The sequence below is a fragment of the Fundulus heteroclitus genome, chromosome 18, assembly GCF_011125445.2.
Source record: "Fundulus heteroclitus isolate FHET01 chromosome 18, MU-UCD_Fhet_4.1, whole genome shotgun sequence".
NCBI classification, from domain to species: Eukaryota; Metazoa; Chordata; class Actinopteri; order Cyprinodontiformes; family Fundulidae; genus Fundulus; species Fundulus heteroclitus.
In genome coordinates this window covers 20,484,602-20,507,345 of record NC_046378.1, presented here as the reverse complement: position 1 = coordinate 20,507,345, position 22,744 = coordinate 20,484,602, and the positions used below count along the sequence as shown (strand labels likewise).

General features: G+C 39.6%; 1 protein-coding gene across 1 annotated transcript in view; it reads left to right on the top strand.

Annotated features, from left to right (window-relative positions):
* Positions 1-1,213: 1,213 nt before the first annotated feature.
* The window catches only part of si:dkey-103g5.4, a 36,355-nt gene continuing 14,824 nt past the window's right edge, over positions 1,214-22,744 (top strand). The window contains exons 1-18 of the mRNA XM_036150142.1: positions 1,214-1,349; positions 1,444-1,667; positions 4,130-4,291; positions 4,678-4,857; positions 5,118-5,238; positions 5,370-5,450; positions 5,554-5,770; positions 5,869-6,031; positions 7,608-7,796; positions 7,881-8,055; positions 9,679-9,818; positions 12,081-12,260; positions 14,616-14,746; positions 14,838-14,995; positions 17,241-17,468; positions 19,186-19,524; positions 19,602-19,750; positions 20,043-20,301. Coding sequence (XP_036006035.1) covers positions 1,235-1,349; positions 1,444-1,667; positions 4,130-4,291; positions 4,678-4,857; positions 5,118-5,238; positions 5,370-5,450; positions 5,554-5,770; positions 5,869-6,031; positions 7,608-7,796; positions 7,881-8,055; positions 9,679-9,818; positions 12,081-12,260; positions 14,616-14,746; positions 14,838-14,995; positions 17,241-17,468; positions 19,186-19,524; positions 19,602-19,750; positions 20,043-20,301 — 3,211 coding nt within the window. The 5' untranslated portion in view covers positions 1,214-1,234. The remainder of the gene's footprint in view (positions 1,350-1,443; positions 1,668-4,129; positions 4,292-4,677; positions 4,858-5,117; positions 5,239-5,369; positions 5,451-5,553; positions 5,771-5,868; positions 6,032-7,607; positions 7,797-7,880; positions 8,056-9,678; positions 9,819-12,080; positions 12,261-14,615; positions 14,747-14,837; positions 14,996-17,240; positions 17,469-19,185; positions 19,525-19,601; positions 19,751-20,042; positions 20,302-22,744) is intronic.

Here is a 22,744-nt window from a genome sequence, read left to right as displayed (position 1 = left end):
TGGAGCAAAGGGCAACCCTTTGACACTGATTATTGCACAGACATGTAGATATTAGGGTCAAAGCAACTACCAATCAAAGTGTTGCAACGATTTTACAAAACAGTCTATATCCGTAACAAATTGATTATTTGCTTGTTTGAACAGTTTTGATTGCGGTGCACGCAGACAGAATTAGCTCATACATTCAAAGAGCATTTTGTCACGCTATGGACCTTTGAGCTTTTAGCTACAAATGCAATGATTTTTATTTCATTTGTAGGTAGCTTCACGCAAATTTTGTTTTCTGAAATGGCTTTTTAACGCTGAATGTTCGCCACGTCTTCCTCTGAAAACATCTGTAGAACAGAGCAGAAGGAACCGTGTCTCTTTCTTGGATGCGGCCGTTTGGCATTGTTCAACAGGAAGTCCTTCTGCCCCATTGATTCTATATTTAGCACTGTTTAATCCATGAATGAAGCCAGTGAATTAGTCATTTCTTGCATTAACTAAATATATATATATATATATTTTATTCCCAAGAAAGAAGTCTTGGCCCAGTTCTTCTGTGTTTAGCCGTGTTTCTTCCCTGGATGAATCCATTGATAGAGCAACTATTATCAGAATGCATAATGTCTTTGTTTTTCTTTCCCATCGAAAGCGCTCCTTGTCAAGCGCTCCTGTGTTTACCTGTGTTCATTTCCCTAAAAGTGCAAATTACAGAGCTTTTGCTGCCTGTCTACTCTATTTGTTGTCAACTTGCCCCTACATAAAAGCACTGACCTGAATTGAACTGAACTTGTGGATAGAGCCCAGTGGTTAATTTCGTAAAACAGAGACCAAGTAAAGCAAAGCAGTGTTGACTCACATTGGGAGCCAAATCATTAATCAGGACCATGGAGGGATTGAGAAAAACGCATGCTGTAAGGTGATCTTCCAGCCACAGGCAGGTACTCTTTCTTTCCCTCTGCTGCTTTTCTCTCTGAGCAGTCACTTTACTGTCACTGTCACCTAACCTCACTGGCCTTATAAATCATTCAGCTACCCACTGAAAGTTATGCAGACTAACTAAGCCTGCCGCATAGTCATCTGTAGAGAACGGAGGACTGTAATGAAGTATGCCCTTACTGAGCATTACATCCGATTTTTATTTTATTTTCAAACAAGGACCCTGGATGAATTATTACAAGCGTACGTGTTTAAAACACAGTTTATCATGAGAAATTATCTTCAGCAGGTCAGTATTTGAGAAAAGAGGATGCAGCTGTGCAGATGCATGCGGTTTGGATGGCTTTTCGCTGCGGTGCTCAGTGCAATGGCCACTGAAAGGAACAGCAGTCAATCAAACAAGGGAAGTCTGCACTGCCAGCCAGGTAAGCTACCCCAGCTACACTCTATTTTTTTTCTTTTTACCATGACAGTAACATCAAAAGGTGAGACAGAGGGTAATGTCTTTGCACATATTAGGTTTCTACTGTCCTCCAGCCAGCTTCAGTCCCCTCCCTTGTCCTAAGGGCACATATGGGCCAGCGGTGGGAGCTGTGTCCGAAGAAAGCTGTCTGAAGTGTCCTCCACACCACTACTGCCCTCGACCAGGCTTGCCTTCCCCCTCGGCCTGTGGTCCTGGTGCTCTGCAGCCTCTGCCTGGCCAGGATGTCTGCATTTGTCCAGGGAAGGGACAGCGTTTTCAGGTGTTGTTCCCAAGTTTGTTGTTCAAGTATTTGTACAAAGTACAAGGATCAACACAGTAATCCCTGCAGATTGTAGAACTACACACTTCAAGTGTGCTTATCTAAAGCAACCCGGTACTTACTTTTAAAGGGAACGCTTTAAATTATAAAAGCTATAACTCTTTTTTTTTTTTTGTGTCTCCTCTTGTACTTTGTTGATCTTTCCACGTGAATTGAGTGAACTGAAAAGCTTCCTGACTGTCACTCAGAAATATTAGACGATAAACAATCTGTAGCTTCAAGCCAAGATAGTTCCAGATAGTATTACTGTACAGAAGGATCTAGTTTCCCAGGTGGCTGCAGTTGCATAGGTGTTGATCTCTCTTCTCATCAGCTCAGGATCAAGGGAATGAGATTTGGCTAGAATGTCTGTGGGAGAAACTTTTTGTTGATGAACACGATTGCAATACATAAAAAGCCAGCAATGCATGGGGCGCTCACTGAATACTCTCAGCGGATCTGAACGGATCTGAACATTTAACACATGCCTATTAAAATGGCAGGTTTTTCTGAAATGAGAGCTTTCCAAATATTTTTAAATATTTTTCCTGCTTTAATGCTATATTTATTCTGTTCAATTTAACTGATGAAGCAAACACATCAATAACCTGGTTGCAGAAGTATGAGCTAAACTTTGCTGAAACACTTTTTGATTCAGTTGCAGCATTCAGGTTTCTTAAGTTTACACATTTGTAACCTTTAGCTTGACTCAGATTGTGGGTCAGAGAGGTGATAGATCGAAGCAATTTTCTTGTACAAGGATGCAAAAAAAGTGTGCAAAAAATAATAATTTCCAAAGCACTATTTATATACAATAGCACAGTCAAAATAGCAATAAAATACAGTACAGTGGTAATGTTACAAAAAAGCTAACAATTCTTTCCCATGGTTGCTGAAAAAACGAAGACGTAAACCAGTCTGCCGGGGCAGCCAAGAGGCCGCAATGGCAACACCAGAGAGACTGTAAGAATCACCCCAGCTGAGTTCTCAATGAGGAAATCTCCTCCATTTCCCATGAAAACATAACCCATTATTTTGTAAAGAAAACCTCTAGGTCAGGCTAAGTCCCCAAAAACCTATTAAAAGAACTTGCTATGGTCTGAAGAAACCATCTGGAAATGCTTGGACCACAATTGTAAAATGTATGTTTAACATAACATCAACACTGAGTATCACCCAAAAGATAAATAAAAAGGGAAAAGAACACCTTGTTAGCCTTAACCATTCTCCCTTTCACAGATTTGTATTTTCATTTTCAATTCAATTTAATTCAAAAGTTTATTGTCATATGTACTAAAACATGTTTCTATGTACAATTATATTCTTACTCTGGTGTCCACTCAGGTTGCCAGCAAAAGTGCATAAAAAGAGTATATACAATAAAAATAAGTTAAAGAAATAAAAAACTTCGTAAATATGGAATATAAAAGGTTCATTGTGCTTCTCTAGTGTTTTAAAGTGTCCTTAGTGTGAGTTTATGGTTCTGAAATGGGTTTTCCTGCATTTTATACTGCTGTACCTCCATCCTGAGTGTGAACAGTCCGTGTTGGGGGTGAGTGGCATCCTTAGTGATGCTGATAGGGCAGTCAGATCCTGGTGATCTTCTCAGCAGTCCTGACCCCTCTCTGCAGGCGTCTGCGGTGCATAGCCTCAGTGCTGCCACACCACATGGTGATGCAGCTGGTCAGGATGCTTTCAACAACGGAGCTGTAGAAGTTTCTGAGAATCTTAGTCGACACGCAAAATTTTCCCAGCCAAATGGTAAAAAAACAAAAACAAAAAAAAAAACAGTGGTAAAATCCAGGTGATTGTGCAAGCTACGGACGTTCAGTAATGCCTGCCTGTTGTGTGTTATCAGTGCATGGCATTTTGTAGAGAAGGCAAAAAGAAAACACACCGTAAAAAGAAAAAGCCCGCATAGAAGAGCAGAGCAACCAAACACGTCTTCCTCGGGGGGCAGCATGCACATTTCGCCACTGTGAGGTCTCTCATGTCACCCCTGATGTCAGAAAAAATGCATGGGATGGTACATTAATTTGTGTTGTTGTAATTGCAAGGTAACACAGACAGTCTAGCCTCAAGGTGAATTGGACGTTTGGGAAGAAAAATATAACTACAACCCTGATAACTTCAACCAAATGTAGTTTTAGGGTAAACAATGGTGGATTGTAACATACAGCCCAGTTTCTGTATGCAATTTATTGGCAAGGGGTAAACAGAGACACTGGGTAAGTTATTAGTATCCCAACAGCTCCCTGAAAGAAGTGAGAAAGAGCTGACTCTAATATCTATTGCAACAAAAAATTAGAAAATGATAAAGTGAAGAAGTTGTTGTAATGTTGAAAGTAGTCACAGTAATTGAAAGTTGGGCACATCAAAGAGAAACACCCCACATATTGAACCATTTATTATCCCCCTTGTAGAGCACTGACGGCCGCTGCCTGTGCACAATCGGATATCAACCCACCAGTGACGGGGAAATGTGTGTGGAGCATCTGTACAGCGTCTGCAGAGATGGAAAATCTCGCACACAATATGGGGACTGCTTGGACCAGCTCCAGTGGTCGCGACACTGCAAAGATGAGGTAAATACTTCTACCTGTGATAGGGCCTTTCTCACTTAGATGCACTAAAGAGGAACTAGGCGGAAGGTCGTCGGTCTATCTTTTGCAAAAGGATATGAGACAGGAAACTCATACAGAAGATATGCAACAACTGTGACCTGTTTACAGAACAGACGAAGTAAACACTCAGTCTGAGATTGCTGAGGGTGATGAGTTCAACCTGGATGTCTTTGCCCTTCATCCCATGAACCTGACAAGCCTATGAGCTTAATAACTCCAGTTAATAAGTAACCATAACCAGCTTCCTGTGACTTTTGCTCTGCAATGATTTCATAATTGTGTTGATTTAGAGGAATTAATGAGAGACCTTACAGGTAGTCAAGCCCGCGTTCGTTGTTTCCCTGCAGGTGTGCCAAAATGCAGAGGACTACCGTGGTTATGACCGGGAGCTGGGTCTGTGTGTTTGCAGAGAGCCTCCTGGCAGGGCTGCGTGTGGAGGCCTCTGCAGGAGAAAACCGGCTACCCACCTGAAGCTCCAGTGCAGATATGATCAGCATTTAACTCTGACATGGAGCTATGGAAGTCAGGTGGACAATGGATTTACATCAATGCTGATAAAATGTACCAAAAATGTACCATATGTTATCCCATATTTGATGCGTTCAGTTGTTGCACTAATATTCATGCTGTATTTCTATTGAAACGCACACAATGGACTTTGTAAGCAACAAAGCCTGTTCAGATAATGCCTAAATGGGTGCATTGTCACCTTCATTGTGAAAACGACAGCCTTATCTCTTGTGTTGCGTTGACCTATTAAAAGCAAACTGTTATTGTTTGCATGCAGGTGTCAAGCGTCTCAGGCAGAGTGCCGGAGACGATTTTTGCGAGGTGGGATTCCCATGGGGCTTTGCAGTGCAACAACCATCACAAATCCTCACATCCTGTCTACATTGTTCAGACAACAGGTGGAGACGCACTTTAGAACAATTATGGACACATGCACAATGGGGGTTTTCTATCCAGCGACTGTTTTCTTTGTGGTTCCCTGTTACACTCATGACCTCCTTTTTCTTCTTCGTCTGTGTCACGAATGCAGAAGCAGGATTCTTCGGCCTGCTCAGCGGCCTCCCAGAGGAAATTCAGAGACTGTTTTCAGACACCACACAGAGCTCAGCCGGTTTGTCTCTGCCGCACCAATGGCAGTAATAATGAATACAAGGAAATTCTCAAAGCGCGCAAACTAAATGATTACAGTAATGATCCGCGTGTCTGATTTGCAGACGACGATTATGAGGTATTGGACGAGGTCAGCGGTGTGGAAAATATCAGCGATGGAAAAGGAGAAGTTCATTTCAGACAATGGAAGCAAGACTTGATTGATATTGAAGGACAGAGTCTGTCGCGTAGATCCGGCGTTCTCAACCCGACAACATGTCTCCATCTGGGGGATATTTTGCTGTTCACCATCAACGCACGTCATTACCCACTCTATGATGTGTAAGTCAGATGCTTGATGAATCAAGGATTGTCTGTTCTAAGTATTTTACTGCTTCTCTTTTTGACATGTTTTTTTATTCTATCTGCACATCTTTCAGAGAAAATCTCTACAACACAAACAGTAATTTTGACTGGGGCACATTCAGGTTGCTGGAAGAACAGCTGACTCTGTCCTGGACTCCTCCCACCTTCTTCTCGGTGGTCTTCAGCCATCCGGGAGTTTACGTCTTCACACTTAGCAGCAATCAGCATAAACACATGGTGAACTTCACTTCAAATATTAACTATGTTACTTTATGAATGTATTTTAAGAAAAATAATTAGTTCCGGATGTCAGAACATGCTATGGTATTGCTTTTGAGTTTTGATATTTGATAAAAGCCTCTTGTTTGTGTCCAGATCTAATTGTTTATAGGTGTCACAATCAAGTTTTTCACAAGGCACAAGATAGGCTAAGATGCAATTTGGGAGAATACGGAACACAGAAAAAAAATGTTTTTACTTCACTTTTTAGTTTGTTTTGAAACCCAAATTGAGTTTATTTCAAGAAAAAGGTATTTCCCCCCTGGACATTTCTTCTCTTTTTGCTTTTTTGTAAATGTCTCAACTCATCAAACACAATTTTATTAAAGATAAAGCTTACATGAGTAAATAGAAAAAGCAGCAAGAAAATTACTAAAGGATAAACCAGCATAACCACATTTAAAAACTACCCCCGTTATATTACTGAGTTTTAGTAGCAACACTAAATTGTTCAGTTTCCTATCAGTTTCCTACCTGATTCCTATCAGACCCATGAAATCAAGAATTAGCCTAAATACCTGTCTGACGACATGAAATATGCAAAAAGAAAAAGAAGCAACACATCATGCCTCAGTCTCAATAAATTACAGTAAATCATATTGGGAATCTGGGCCATGAATTTAAACAGGCTGTTCAAGCTCAAAAACCCTCCAAAGTGTCTGAAGTAAAAAACAAAAAACAATAAGCCATTTTTCCCCCACAATGATATAAAAGATTAATTGTTAGTTATTATATTAAAAAACTGTTTTCTGCATTTACTCATGTTATCTCCGTCTGGCCAAATTTGTTGGATGATCAAAATGCAAAAAGCACCTGTAGAGTAATTAATACATTTTACCAGCCCTATATATAAAAAATGTGCAATGCAAGAATCTTGTCATGTCAGATTGTCACCAGCTACTGCTGATGAGTGATGAAAGTCTAAATCATCTTCAGCACGGCATTGACATGAACCCAGCTATACGCCGTAGTATCAGGATAGCAGTTTCACAGATGTTTCCTGAAAGTAATGGACATTAGTAAAAGATGGTCGGGGTGTAAATTTTCCATTGAGGTCATAGCACACTGTAATCGGTGCTTTCTCACGTAGCTCGGTCAGCTAGATGCAACTATTTGCAGTTCCTCCTCCATCATCCTCCACACGTAATTGAAGGCTGCTCAGAAATTCAAACCTCCAGTGTTGCTGATGCAGCTAAAAGTAATTATATGTTGCTGGAAGAAGGGAGGCCCTTGTGAAGATGTGTGAAGCTGTTCATGAAGAGAAAAGAAAATTATAAAATCTCTTGTCAATCATTTAACTGAAATCCTACTGAACATTTATTGATATAATCTGGGGTGTAATTGCTAAATACTTCATCATTTCAAACAAATGATTATGCTCTGTTACCACGTGTCCAGCTCTCCATCATCATATTTAAAACAGGGCTAAAACACTGATACGTAGATAGTCATAGAACCATATCAGAAATGTTCGCATATTGCCTGATCAGTTTTTTGACCCGAGTTATAAACTACAGTTTCTGATTCCTCTCAGTATGTGCGAGTGATGCCTGCAGGGGGCCAGTGTTATGAAGCTGGGCCTTTCTTCCCAACCATCCCACGACATTTGACCCAGATGGGTATCAGCAGAAGACGTGATCTTCTACTTCGACCGGACTGGCTGGTGACCGGCGGGCTGCTTTTTGGAGCTGTGGTCCTTCTCTGTTTGTGTGTCGCAGTGCTGGTTAGTTTTTTTTTAAGCACATAGGGCCAATAGATGTGTGCAAATAATATAAAATGCCATTAAAACATGTATTTTGCTGTGTAGATTATGTTCCAGGAGTATGGGTGGCCGGAAAAGAAGCCTATCAAAGCGAGGTATCGGTCGATGCAGCTGGCCTTCCAAATGGATGACTATGCATCAAAAGGCTCGAGGGTGTTCACGATGAGGAAGACCCATCGAAATCAACAAGCTAGACTAATGAAGGACTCCGTTCAGCCAGGTGGAATATTCTGGTCGTTTACTCATTGATCAAAAGCCATCGGGCCCTTTTTTTTTTTCATGACATGCATTCGACCCCACATCCTGTCTAAACACAGAGGGACAGCCTTCGAAGACCCCGGTGGCTTCTTACGTAACACCGATATTGACTTTTGGGTGGTGCACCCCTCCAATCAGTTACTGATGAAAAAGATTGACGTCATGAAGCTGATCCCACGTGCTTGGTGACTAACATTGAAAGGGAAAACAGCCCAGGTTCCCCATTAAAAGAGTGTTTTTTTTTTTTTTTTGTTAAGTTTATTATTGTTCGGCATCTGGTATCAATACGAAGAAAAACCCAGCAGAACTAGATGTTCCAAAACAGGTGTACACACGAAAGGACGGCTAGCTTATTTAAAGTTACCTGGCAAAAGAGTTTATATCCCTTACATTTGTCCACGTTGTTTACCATTACAATCTTTGATCTCCAGTGTATTCGGTTGAACCACTAGGTAGAACAACACATGGTTGTGAAAAATTGCGACGCAAGCAGAAGAAAAACACAACTGATCTCTGAAGGCCTCGGAGGGGCTGTTAGATTTGTGAACTAACAGCATCATTCAGGCCAAGGAACGTAGGTGTTGTGAAGTTTACAGTAAGATTAAGTTATGATAGAAGATAAAGAAGGAAGTTATTTTGAAAGAATTCCAGAAGAAGTCCTGATTCATTCCAAAAAAAAATATTTTTTTGGAATGACCATGACCTGCTCTTCTTTAGCTAGTCAACATACGTGGTAAAACTGGGAAACTGTTGCCATGTATCCATCTAGTCCAGGGGCCTGCAATCTTTACAATCTAAATATCCATTTTGCCTACTGTCCACATGAATTAAACTCGTTCAGAGCCGCAAATGTTGCCTGGCCTTTTGAAAAAAGTAATAATTTTTGATAAAGGTCTACTGTAGGAAATATGTTGTCATTGTCAAAGAAACGCCCTTTTATGTCTATTTTGAGGTTTTAAAACAGAGGATGGATTGATATTTGTGGATAATGTGAAAAAACATAATGAGAAAATATTGATTTAAAATTAAATATTACTGCCATTTTTAGCATCATTCTGTTGTGAAACTTAAAAACAATTATTGCAAGAAAAAAACTGCTAAAACCTACATTTATTATCATTATTACATTTAAATACCATGATAAAAATATAATTTGCAGCCAAAGTTATTAAGAGCCACTGTGGACGGTCCAAGGAGCCGCAGGTTGCACACCCCTGATCTAGTCTGATTCAGCTCCAGCTATTTTGTAAAGAGGGAGGGTGGGGAGAGAGAGAGATAGAAATCTTTTAATGTGTAAAGCTGGTGGAGACGTGCATAAAAAAGGACAAAAGGTTGTTTAGCAAAGTACTGACTGGAGGAGCTGACTACATATAAGCATATCATACTGCAACAGATTCAAACTTGCTGAAACATGCATACGTTAAAGTTTGCGGTTGCAACGTCACTAAATGTATTACGGTTAACATTGCTTTTGCACAACACTGTACAAGTTCTTAGAAGTCATTTCTTTAGGTGATTCAAAATACATTTTATATCTTCATCATGTCTCTTTTTCGCCATTATCTGCTGTCTTTGTGGAAAGCAGGCTGCCTGGATGACTCAAACGAGTTCTGGGATTACGAACACCAGGTGGATTTGGAGGCTTTCAGCAGCAACACCTTCTATAGCCTCCTGCTCAAACAAAACCTGTCTGTCACTACAAGGCTGGGGAAGCTCACAACTGAGGTACAAAGGTCTGGAATTATATGCAAATTGAACATGTTATCTGACTCACTGGTTTCATCTTTTATCCTTAACACACACGTCAGCCTGTCGCTTCTGTCTCTCAATGTTGGATGCTGCACCTGCCTCTATTGTTGTTTTCTACAAGAATCTTAAGGCAGCTTGATGGTGATAGGATGCCAGAGATGTGTTGTAGTTTTTGCCAGCGATATAAAAAAACTGAATAGTGTTCAGCTAGAATCGCCAGCCAGACTGACTTAGGCTGTAAACATGGGTTATCAGGGTCAGCGGAAACAAGTTAGAACCAATCAGATAACTATGGCTGTGACGCAAACTCCAAGTGACACGCTCTGTTTTAGCCCGCAGAGCAGCCAGTTGTTGAGGTTTTATTATATCTAGCTTATCCACACTGCAAAAATGGATCTAAAAATAAGTAAAATGTTCTTAAAGTTAGTGTATTTGTCCTTGATTTAAGCAGGTAAATAAGATTATTATTCCAATGGAATGAGTATTTTGACCCCTAAAATAAGATAATTAGACATCCTGCACTTGAAATAAGATGATAGAGATGAGTTGTTCCTATTTTAAGGGCAAAAGTCTTATTCCATTGGCAAATCATATTATTTACCTGCTCAAATCAAGGACAAATACACAAACTTTAAGAACATTTTACTTTTTTTTTTAGATCCGTTTTTGCAGTGATAACGGGCATCATTAAAACATCGCTTTGTTGAGGCCGCCATCTTGACTGTCATGGTAACATAACTGCTGCATTATGGGCAATTCTGGCGCTAAGAGTGACGCATCCTCAACTCCCGCTTCCCACGGTGTTATTAGTCCAGTAGGTTTTAGACCAAAGAGACTGAGCCTACCCAGACTGAAACGATGGTTGGCAAGCTAAAAGTGCCTGCAGCCTGAGTAGATAGCCCGACTAAGTGTTAGCTAGTCATACTTGTCTTTCGCTTTAAAGACCCAGAATGACAACAAGGGACAATTAAACTTACAATACTTAAACTACTTCTAAATTTATAGGGTTTTTAAATGTTTAACTGTTTGAATTAAAATCATCAAAAGGACAATGGGATGTTACACACACCATTTTTTGTGTCTATGACATAAATAGTTGGAATATTTGTTACATAATATTATATTAGTTACATAATATAGAATATTTGTTACATTTCTTACATGAAAGCATTAGTCCATTTTTGTTTTATTTAGATTTTTTGTGTTAATATTATCATCATCTAAACATGTACTATTTTTACCCAAGGTTATCATATCGGGAAATATTCCGCTTGAAATCGGGACTCGACAGAAAAAAAAAAAAAAGAAATCAGTAAAGGCAAGAGTTGACTCTAGATCTGGATAAGTGGTATAAACTGGACATATGGAGAATCCTTGAAAATAAACATCACACTTCTCAACTTGTTTGTGTAATTACACTTTTTAGATCCATTACAATAACAATTGACAATATTAAGCCTAACCATTCAATACGAGTCCATTTGGACCTCATTTGAAGCTCAGAAAGGACCAGTACATGATAGTCCAGGGCTCATTATGAGAAAGCACAGAAAGCTGTGATGTATTGTGACAGGCATGTTTTGCGGACATCGTATTGTATTTGAAGAGTGTGCACTAACACTAACACACAAAACTTGGAACATCAATAAGACTTCATTTGCCCATTTATTTAGTAAAAACAATTCCTCTTTTAGCATCCGGGTATTTTTCTTGAATTTTTTTATCTTAGTGTTTTGTGTGAGAAAAAAAAAAACTTAAAAAGGCACATGTTCTGTAATTTCCTGTTGAATTATTCCTATTTATTTAGATTTTCATCTCAGGTTGAGGCTGGAATCTCGGGGGAAAAAGTAAAGAAAAGCCCCAGTAAACACTTTAATTTGATTTCCCACAAGCCCTGATCCAATTTGGTCACATACTTCTTCTCTTTCGCCGTCCCTCCTCATATACGTTTCCCAGATAACATTCAGGTCCATTGAAACAGCCAAGTATCACATATGAAGGCCTGTTTTCCCCTTTTGTACCTCTCTTTGTCCCGTGTCCTTCGTGCTTAATTAGCTGGATGCAGTTTAGAGAACAGATTTAGGTTTCAGCCCTAAAGAAGCGAAGTGATAACGATGCAAGAAAAGAAGGCGGTGCAAAAAACGCTCATGTCTCCTGAGGATTTGAGACGTTCAGTATGATGGTAGGCTCAGATTACGACAGTTTTATGATGAGTTTGTTTCTGATGTGTTGGTCCAGGTAAAGGAGATGTATCAGGGAGTCCTTGGGAAATTACAGCTGCTCCACCCACCAGGCATGATTGCTGAGGAGAGGGCGGGGGAAGCGTACGAGAGGATGAGGAAAGAGATGGAGAAGGAAGTGGGGCGACGGAGGTCTTTGGCCTCCCAGCTACGAACTTTGCTTGACAATCAGATGGAGGTAGTTTCCAAGCCTCTTGATACAGTGCCTTTCAAAAAGTACTCCATGGGCGCCCTGATCTTTTATGCATTTTGTCATATTGGAAAAATTTACTTTAATCAATTTAATGAAAACACAGTTTTCAAAGTTTTTTTTAGAGTAATAAATCTGAAAAGGGTGGCAAGCCCCATCTCTGCCAAGTCCATACTTTGTGTAAGCACTTTTCTCTGAAATCACAGCTGGAAACCGTTAAGGATACGTCACCACACTGCAAAAACGGAACTAGAAATAAGTAAGATATTCTTTAAAATTAGTTTATTTGTCCTTGATTTGAGCAGGTAAATAAGATGATTTGCCAATGGAATAAAATTTTTGCACTTAAAATAGGAACAATTCATCCCCATCTGCTTATTTCAAGTGCAGGATGTCTTATTATCTTATTTTAGGGGTAGAAATACTCATTCCGTTGGCACATAATCTTATTTACCTGCTCAAATCAAGGATTAAAACACTAACTTTGAGAACATTTTACTTATTTTTAGATCTGTTTTTGCAGTGCACCAGTTTTACACATCTGAAAACTGAAATGCCTGTAAATTCTTCTATTCAGAAAAGCTCAAGCTTTGTCAGAGTTACACAACAAAAGAGTGAAACAAAAACCAAATAAGGGCAATATTCTATTGCTGAATATATTAAGGGAGCCACGGAGCCAAAGAGCCACTTGCAGCTCTGGAACCGCTGGTGGCAGACCTCTGATCTAGCAGATAAAAACTGTAGTCCTGTCTCAATATGACTGAAGCTAAAACTAAAATGATTGTGGTCTGCACATGTCAGCTTGGATTGAATGCATCTCTGGACACACATTTTAAGTCGTGCTGCAGGTTCTCTGCTGTAGATCTAGACTTTGTTTGGGTCATTCTCATGATGGGTATGCCTTTATTTGAACCATTTAGGTTCCTAGTTTAATATTCTATCACAATTAGGTCAGAACACCCTCTTTGTCCCCCGCATGGCTTTTAATGGATTTTATTAAACCCATTAAAAGGCATTAAATCCAAGTATTTCAGCTTTGTGGTTGTTAAATATGTATATATTTTTCCTATCACATGAAATCTAAATATCATGTAATTTTAAGACAAACTTAAAGATGCATGAATACTTTTATAAGGCAAAGTAAAATCACAGACAACTGTTTGTCAGTTTCAATATTATATTATATATATGTATATGTATATATATAGATATATATATATATATATATATATATATATATATATATATATATATATATATATATATATATATATATATATATATATATATATATATATATATATATATATATATATATATATATGGGCTGCACAGTGGCGCAGTGGGTAGCGCTGTTGCCTTGCAGCAAGAAGGTCCTGGGTTCGAGTACACCCCTGGGTCTTTCTGCATGGAGTTTGCATCTTCTCCCTGTGCATGCGTGGGTTCCCTCCGGGTACTCCGGCTTCCTCCCACAGTCCAAAAACATGACTGTTAGGTTGATTGGCTTCTCCAAATTGTCCTTAGGTGTGTGTGAGAGTGGTTGTTTGTCTCTCTGTGTTGTCCTGCGACAGACTGGCGACCTGTCCAGGGTGTACCCTGCCTCTCGCCCAGTGAACGCTGGAAATAGGCACCAGCGACCCCATGAGGGAATAAGCGGTTTGGAAAATGGATGGATGGAAATATATATATGTATATGTTCAATATCACTAAGTTTGCTCTACTTGAAATAATATAAATATGTTTGTTTGTTGAGGTTTGTGGTTACCTTTTGCAAGGTAAAGTAACTGAATCAAAAACAGGTTTAATTTTGTAACAGTGCATTTCCTGTAATGTTTTAATATGCAGCAGCAAGAAATCCAAAGCCATGGTACTAAGGGAAACCATTTCCACCACTCTGATAACCTAACAATAAATAAATAAATCTTGTATCTCATAATTAAGACTTAGCTATCTCTCAATTATGAGATGGCTTTGAATGGCTCCCCTGACTTGTGAGGACATGAGTGAGACGTTTGGCTTGATAGACAGAAGTGGATTTTGCTAACATCATTAAGCAATACTTCTGAAGTGCTTTTACTGTATACATTTTGAAATCTTTCAAGTTGTGGGAGAATCTCACAGTGTCAAGAAGTGTTGCATGGCTGGAATAGTCACTTTATGAGATTATTTATCATTATTATGCCTTAGCTATCTCATAATTATTAAAAACAAGTTTTTTTTTCCATCAGAGTGGCAGAAATGGGCTTCCATACAAAACACTGCAAGTCTTAGTGGCCAAAGCACTAAAATGAATAACCTACTGAAGGGGATGGCTACATTTCATTCAGGTGTTTTTTTTTCTAGGTTCTGAGGCGAGAGCAGCAGGCCAAGCAGCGGGTCTACGGTATGTTTTCAAGTTGGCTCCGGGAGTGCACCAGACTGCTGTCCAAGCTTTCCAATGGAAACCGGTCCTCCTGTGACCTACAACAGCAAATGTGAAGATTTGTCCATTGTTTTTAATCAGGATTAGAACCACAAATCCAACAACTGCCTTTAATTTTTTAATATAACATGTCTTGCATTAAGTTGGACCCAAAAGCTGACGACCCTCGTTGATGAAATGGGAGAGCTGGTGGCGACAGAGTGCCACCGTCAGGGAGCGTGGGGGCTTCTGGGTGAAGGCACAGGGGCCAAGCTGCTCTGCCCTGACACGGGAGCCGTGCTGACCAAAGAGGACTTCTTTGGTGAGTCGATGAGCCATGCAAATGGAAACCCTTCACTATTATCTGTGTGGCGCTGGAACCACTGAGCTATATTATACACTGGAGTGCTAATCGCCCGCTGTAAGAACGAGTCGCTTTGAAGCCACCAGCCGCCATATTGGTACTCCCTATTTTCCCCCAGTAACTAGGGAATATGTGCGCTACAGCATCGAATAACGAGGATTTTCTCATGTTTAGGGGGGTCTTAAAACTTTAAAAATGTCAAATGCCATATACTTTTATGTTATGTTCTAAAACTATCAAGTACTGAGAAAGTCATGTGCTGAAATATTTAGCATTTTATTCATTTAAATATATATATTTATAACATTTATAAATATATAAATAACAGTATACAAAAACATATATTTACATATATGTATACATATATACACATACTTATATACATATATATATATATATATATATATATATATATATATATATATATATATATATATATATTAGGGCTGGGCAACGATTAAAATATTTAATCGCGATTAATCGCCCTGATTAATCGCCCTGATTAATCGCGATTAATCGCATTGTATTTACAAACTCCAAGAAGTATTTACAAACTCCAAGAATCGCATTGTATTTACAAACTCCAAGAATGAATTCAAAAGTAGTGTAAAGAGCACTTTTATTTTAATGTTCTGCTGCCATATGAACAAAAGTGTTGTAACATTTGTAGCACTTATTTTATACTGGATATTTTCAACCCATCTATTGAATTTAGTGCACTAGTTGATCTTTTCTTCATAAGAGAACAAGCACTGCAGCCAAAATATGGCCTTTTTTGACCTGCTGTATATTAGCCAGTCCCTAAGCTTGATGTATCATGAAACTGTTAACCTTTTGGGTTTTGTGGTTTTTATTTTATTATTACAATTAAATAATAATAATAATAATAATAATAATAATAATGTTATGTTCAGTGTTTTTTCGCTAATCCACCTCTTATATATTTCAATCCTTATGTGATTTTCTCTGTGTTGTGTGCACCTGCCTGTTGCTTTAATCCTATAAATTTCCCCGTCGTGGGATAAAAAAAGGATTAGCTAATGTTATCTTATCTTAAATAACACTTTTTAATATATGTACTGGGTTCTTTCAAGGTCTTAATTACATGTTATGTGTGGGCTCCAGTAACATCCATCCATCCATCCATCCATCCACTGATCTACCTGGATGTTCCATGGAGGACTGAAACGCCTCAGTCAGTGACGTCAGTCTGTGGGTCTGTCGGGGCAGTGACAGAAGTTTCGTCTCCTCTCTCCGTTTCTGGGGCTCGACGTTTTCATGTTTTTTCACGTGCTTAGAGAAATTTGTTGTGTTTCCACTGAAATGAACCGGCTTTTTACAAAACATACAGCTTGATTTCATTTGCGGTATTAAAATAAAGCCAAACGGTGCTACTTCCTCTGTTCATGCTTTTTCGCTGCTGTGGTCTCTCTCAGCACAAAAACTTGTGTATTAAGTTTGTGTGAGAGCTGAGTGGGCGGGCCAGGCTGAGCCTGTGTGCTGATTGGCTGGCGCCGCTGAGCCATGTACGAGAGGGGAGGGGGGCGGGAGAGTGCTGCCGTGACAGCGCGCTGCAGTCAGCGCGTGCTGACTGACACTGACTGAAAGCATATGAGCAACATGCGTTAATGCGCGATAAAATAAATATCGCCGTTAATAGTCTAATGAATTAACGCGAAATTAACGCGTTAACTTGCCCAGCCCTAATATATATATATATATATACTTAATATGAATAACATGTAAAATATTTCAGCACCTAATTTCCTAGTAGTTGATAGTGTTAGTACATCCACTGACTGTAGAACTACCAGTGAAACGTTTTCAATTAGCCAGAAAACTGCTTGTTGTTGCAACCAAATCCTATGGGATTCTGTGAGAGTAGGGAGTAGCAAGATGGCGGCCAGTGACTTCAGTTTTTCGGCAAAATCAGCACTCCAGCGTATTATATAGCTCAGTGGCTGGAACACTGTGAAGGTCTTCTTTAATGTTATAGAAACAGCACCATCTTCTGACGAAGATCTGTGCTGCGACAGAATAGATAAAACCCTAAAGCCTAAGGAAAAACTGATTTGAATAAACATTTTATTTTTCATTCCAATATATTTTTACTTTGCACAAAGCACAATGCTGTTTTTAAAAGTGGATCATCAAGATTTGTGGTTAAAGATTCAGAATATATCCCATTTCTGCCTCCTCTCAGGTCCTGACGGGTCTCTGCGTGTCCCTGCGGCGGTCCACTGCGATCCAGTCACCGGGCTGATAAGGCCAAACGCTCACAGCCACATGTTGCTGAGCAGCGGCCACACCATGGCAGTGCCGCCTGATTATTTCCTTCACCCACAGACCGGCAGAGTTTTACCCATCGTTGGCAACGTGTCCTATGATCCTGTCAGTTCTACATTAGTGCCCGCCACTGACCTTTGCACAGGTAACCCTGCTGCTTCTGTCCTATAACATATGCTGTGCTAAATAAAATAAAAGAGAAGACTACACTGGTAATATAAATGAAGTGAATTTCATTAAAATCAGTTTGCTATGCTTCCTAAAGGTGAATCAAAAATACTAAATATTTAGCTGTATTTTTGATATGGCAATTAAGTACAAATGCATATACTCTAATTTTTTTTAACTTATATGTGGGACATGTAGTGATGAAAACATGTGTTTACATTAGCTGTAAAAAAAAAAAAAGAAGAAGACTTAACCTGTTTCTCACTGTCTTGACTATAAATTGGACTAAACTTTTCCCGTTCTGGCTAAGTAAGAAATACCTGCAATTATTTCTATTTGCTAAATGCCAGCAGATAATTGTTTTAAGATTTTTTTTTTAGCTAGATGACTACAACACTTTCTTCAAACTCTGAAGTTAATGTACATATTCCTCAGTGTTTGATAGAATTGCCTTTTAAATTGTATATGTAATGTATATAAATTGGGCCAAAGGTTCTAGGTTTCCTTCCACAAGCTTCTCACAATAGCTTGCTGGAGTTTTCTCCTGACAGAGCTGTTGTAAAGCAGTCAGGTGTGTGGGTTACCTTGGCCTGTACACTTTCTCCCACAAATTTTCTATCAGACTGAGATCATGGCTTTATGATGGCCACTGTCCTTCCCTGCATCCAGGACGTGTACAGGTCTAGGGTAGAGAAAAGGGCAGCCAATATCTCTGCAGACCCGACACATGGGTGGGGGGTGGTGGCCTAGTGGTTAGAGAGCAGACTCCCACACTGCAAAAAGGGGGAAAAAAAAGTAATGAGTGTAATTTGTCCTTGATTTCAGTAGGTAAATAAAACGACCTACCAATGGAATGAGTATGTTTACCCTTAAAATAAGATAATTAGATATGCTGCACTTGAAATAAGATGATGGAGATCAGTTGTAACTATTTTAAGTGCAAAGTGGTTATTCCATTGGCAGATAATCTTATGCACATGTTCAAATCAAGGGCAATTACACTAATTTCATTACACATTTTATTTACTTTTAGTTCCTTTTTGCAGTGCACAGATTGCCACCCAGGGTCCCTGATCAAGACCCTTAGCCCCATAATGCACAGTGACGGCCCGCTGCACCCTGAGGGATGGGACAAATTTCCCTGGAATATACTGTATGGATATTACGATGACAATTATTTCCTGCACACAAACGGACTTTTACCTTCAGGTTGGCGCTGCTTAGCGATATTTACAATAAACAGCTGCCACAAAGACAGTTTCTACCCCCTCTGACGAACACTTGACTGAGTATCCAGATCAATACCGTGCTTATTTACATCAATCCAGCCATGTCTTCCTCTTTTGGTGAAAATGTGTCTATTCATATTTACAAGAAAAATATTTCTATTTAAATTTTGATTATATTTCTTAATTGAGAGCCAGGTGAAACCACGAAAAGGTTGCAGATGTAATTGCAGCGAAAGGTGATTCAACAAAGTGTTTATTTAGGGGACAAAATTATATCAATTTTTTTCAGATTTTTATTTGAAAAAGTTTTTCAGAGAATTTATAATTTTTCTTTCAAATCACCACTTTAAGGAATCGCCTTCCTTAGCGCACTGGTCTATCACATGAAATCCAAATTAAACATAATGAAGATTGTGATTGTAACCTGACAAAATAACCTGTTTGCTATTTTCTTTTTTATATCAGGTGACACGAGAAAGTGGGATAGTCCCCTCCTTCCCTTCCTCCCTTATCCCACTTCCTGCCACTCAGAGCAGCCCCAGCCTGGCATTCGTCTCAAAGGCCTAAAACCAGGACAGAGGCTGCAGCTGGGGATGCCTATGGCAGATCCAGACACAGGCGTCCCAGTTCCCACCCTGGCAGTAACTATTCACCCACAGACTGGACTCGTTTACCCACTAGGAGGATTACATATCTGCCCACTCTCCCGCCTGCTGCAGCCAATACAAATTGGGTATCCCATGCTGGACTCCAGGACTGGGAACATTGTGCTCACTGTTGGAGTCAGTTTAGATCGGGTAACAGGTGAATACTGCTACACGTCTCTTATGACCTAAGTTACAGTAATTTTGTCATTTTGACTCGTTCTGCTTGTCCTGCAGGAGATGTACAGCCAGTAGGTGGCGCACTGCTGGGCGAGGTCTTCACCGAACCTCTAAGTGGGCGAATGGTGAGGGTCGGAGGAGCCACCATGAGGGCCGGACAGCTGGCGCCTCATGCCGGAGGATACCAAACTGTACTGGACAGCAAGGTACGTCAATAACTGTAAACCTTTGAATCAGAATCAGCTTTATTGCCAAATAAAGGAAATAATAATAAAGGAAGTTCAGCATATTTGGTCCAGCATTCAATTCGTTTCTGAATACCAGAACAAGAACTCGGCAAGTTGTGAGGATAGAGTTCAGTTTTCCTTATGCTCCTGTGAGCTATGTTTTCTGAAAACTACATAACAAATAAATGAGACAACCACAGACTTTCAAAACCATTCCGTTGTTACATTATTTCATAAAGAAAAAAGTGACAGAAGAATTCATTTGGCTCAGGTTCTGTCTGAGATGCATAAAACACTGGACCTCCTGAAGCCGCTAACTGATGAATGGGGTTCAGATCCAACTCTGCAAACTATGCAGAGCCATCCAGGCAACGAGAACATGACCGGCCGACTGGATGATCTTCTGACGGCGAGCAAGGAGCTGGAGCAGGCCTGGGGGAGGAGTCTGCACTGTGGGCTGCAGGTGTGGACCAGGTTTGAGATGCTGCTTGACTGGGCTCTGGGTCTCCAGGAGGATGGTGGGATACTGGGTAAGAAATATTAGTGAAAAATTAACCCCCCCCCTTCCCCCACTACAGTGTTTTCCTCCATTTTCTGTTGCATATCCTGCATCAGCTTTTATTTTCAGCTGCAAATAGCAATAATATACCAAAACCCGATAAGATCAGTAAAAGAAGAAAACGCTATATTGCAGTAAAAACAAAAAAAGAGGATCAGTGGGTGGTAATTATGACTTGAGTTGAAGGAGGCCATGATCTGTTAAATGAGGGGTTATTTTCAAACGTCAGATACAATCCGCCTTAGGAACACTGAACACCCCATGTGCTCCAATATATATATGTAATTTATTTAACTTTATCTAAATGCTGGTGAAGATTCTCAGTCATCCAGGTCATGGTCATTCCAAAAAAAGTAAAAAACAAAGCAACTGGACTTGTTTTCCGTAGTTGAAGACGTTTCGCCTTCTCTCCAGGAAGCTTTCTCAATTCAAAAAGTCTGGAGTAATGTGGAGTAACAATTGTTTCTCGTTCTGGAGAGGAAGCGAAACGTCTTCAACTACGGAAAACAAGTCCAGTTGCTTTGTTTTTTACTGTTTTTTGGAACTTTATCTAAAGACCCTTGAGGCAAAGGGACCCCCTTTTCTAAGGCAGGGGTTCTCAAAGTGTGGATCGGGACCCTTGGGTGGGGGGTGGGGTGGGGGTTCGCAAGACACCACTTGGGGTCACAAAATAAGATGTCAGAGAATACTCTAGTTTTAATCTGGCAAATGTATGCTTTTAATTGTGGAAAATAATTTTTATGAGTTTGAGATCAGAGAACCTCTAAGTTCTTTTCTTGCAAGTATTTGAAATTAATTCAATTATAATACATTTTTTTTGTGAAAATGTACTTCTTCATTGCCAATATTTTATTTTCATTAATCTACACCCTAATATGATTTTGTTCTCCCCGGAAATTATGAGAACAAAGTTCTAATATTGTGTACAAGAATAAATAACAATGCAATAATAGAGCCGTAATATTATGAGAATAAAGTCAGAAAACTGCAAGACTAAAGTCACACATTTGTTTGCACAAAAGTCCTGATACTTCTAATAATGTGATGGTTATGTTCTAAAAAGATTTAGTATTTTCTTATTTGTATAACCGACATTAAAATATGACAAGATTCAAGGATTCAAGGATTATTATTGTCATACCAGCATACATTTGTATCTTTGTGGTACGAAATTTGGACTCAGGTCTCAGTTCAAGAAGCTTAATATTTAAAAGAAAAAGAAAAAGGGATGTAGCTGAATTAGGTGCGGCTCGAGTTCAACAGTCTAATGACTGCAGGGTAGAAACGGTTTCTGAGCCTGGTGGTCGTGTTCTGGATGCTCCTCAGCTGCCTGCTGCAGGACGGGTGGAGTTATTCATGATGTAAAGCGCCCTCCTCCTGCATTGTGATGTGTAGATGTCTCAGGTGGAGGGAAAGCTGCTCCCTGTAGTCCTCCGTGCAGCCTTAACGTTCTTGCCTCTGTTGCATACAAAAAATAAAAAATGTAAGCATGTGTGTGTGTGTATATATATATATTATCTGCCATGTTTGTTTTGAAATAAGACAGAGCGGGCCAATGAGACGCCCATAGACTTGTTTTGACACACGCGCCTTTATTCTAATAGCCTGACATTTCATTGAGTCAGAAGCCTATGGAACACATTTTTCCAAACCCAGAGTATTTACACTTGACCTTTATGTGTCTCAGTTCATGAATAGTGTAAAGGCTTTTAGTATTTTTAAATGACAGGCCTGGAAAGAGTAGCAATAGCTTGGAGAAGAGAAGAGAGTAATAAGTAGACCTCAATGTAATGTGTGTTGGATCTGCTTCTACCGGTTGATCAAATATATTAACTGAAGTTTAGAAAACCACAATGTCTGACTATAGGGGCAGTATAGTCTTAAGTGCTCAACTTAATAATCCATTCATTTTTTTTTTGTCTTGATCCAGTGGCAAACATCAAAGGTCCAATAAGGAAACTCAGACCCACCTCTCCACAGCAACACTTTCCAAGAGTTATGACCCATATTTTAAGATAAAAAATTAGGGCTTTTTTGGCTTAACTTTCCTTACTACCACACACTGCATTGCTGCAGAAGAGGCTTAAAGCCATCTATAAATCCACTGGTCAATCCCACCATCAATCATAAACAAGACACCTAGATGCCAACATTACTCCTCTTGAAGCAGAGACTCACTCCTTACCTGGAAGGAGCCGTCTCACACCCAGAGAAACTGGCTCTCATCATCATATTATCTATACATTTGTTTGAGAACTATTTAGTAACAATCTTGTTATGCTTAATTCTGTCTAATTTTATTTGAACACATTAATCACTCTGCATTGATGCCATTTAAGTTGAAGACCCTCCCCCCGCCGACCACCAAACACAGATAAACATGTAGAAAATATGGTGATTTCATATTTTAGCAT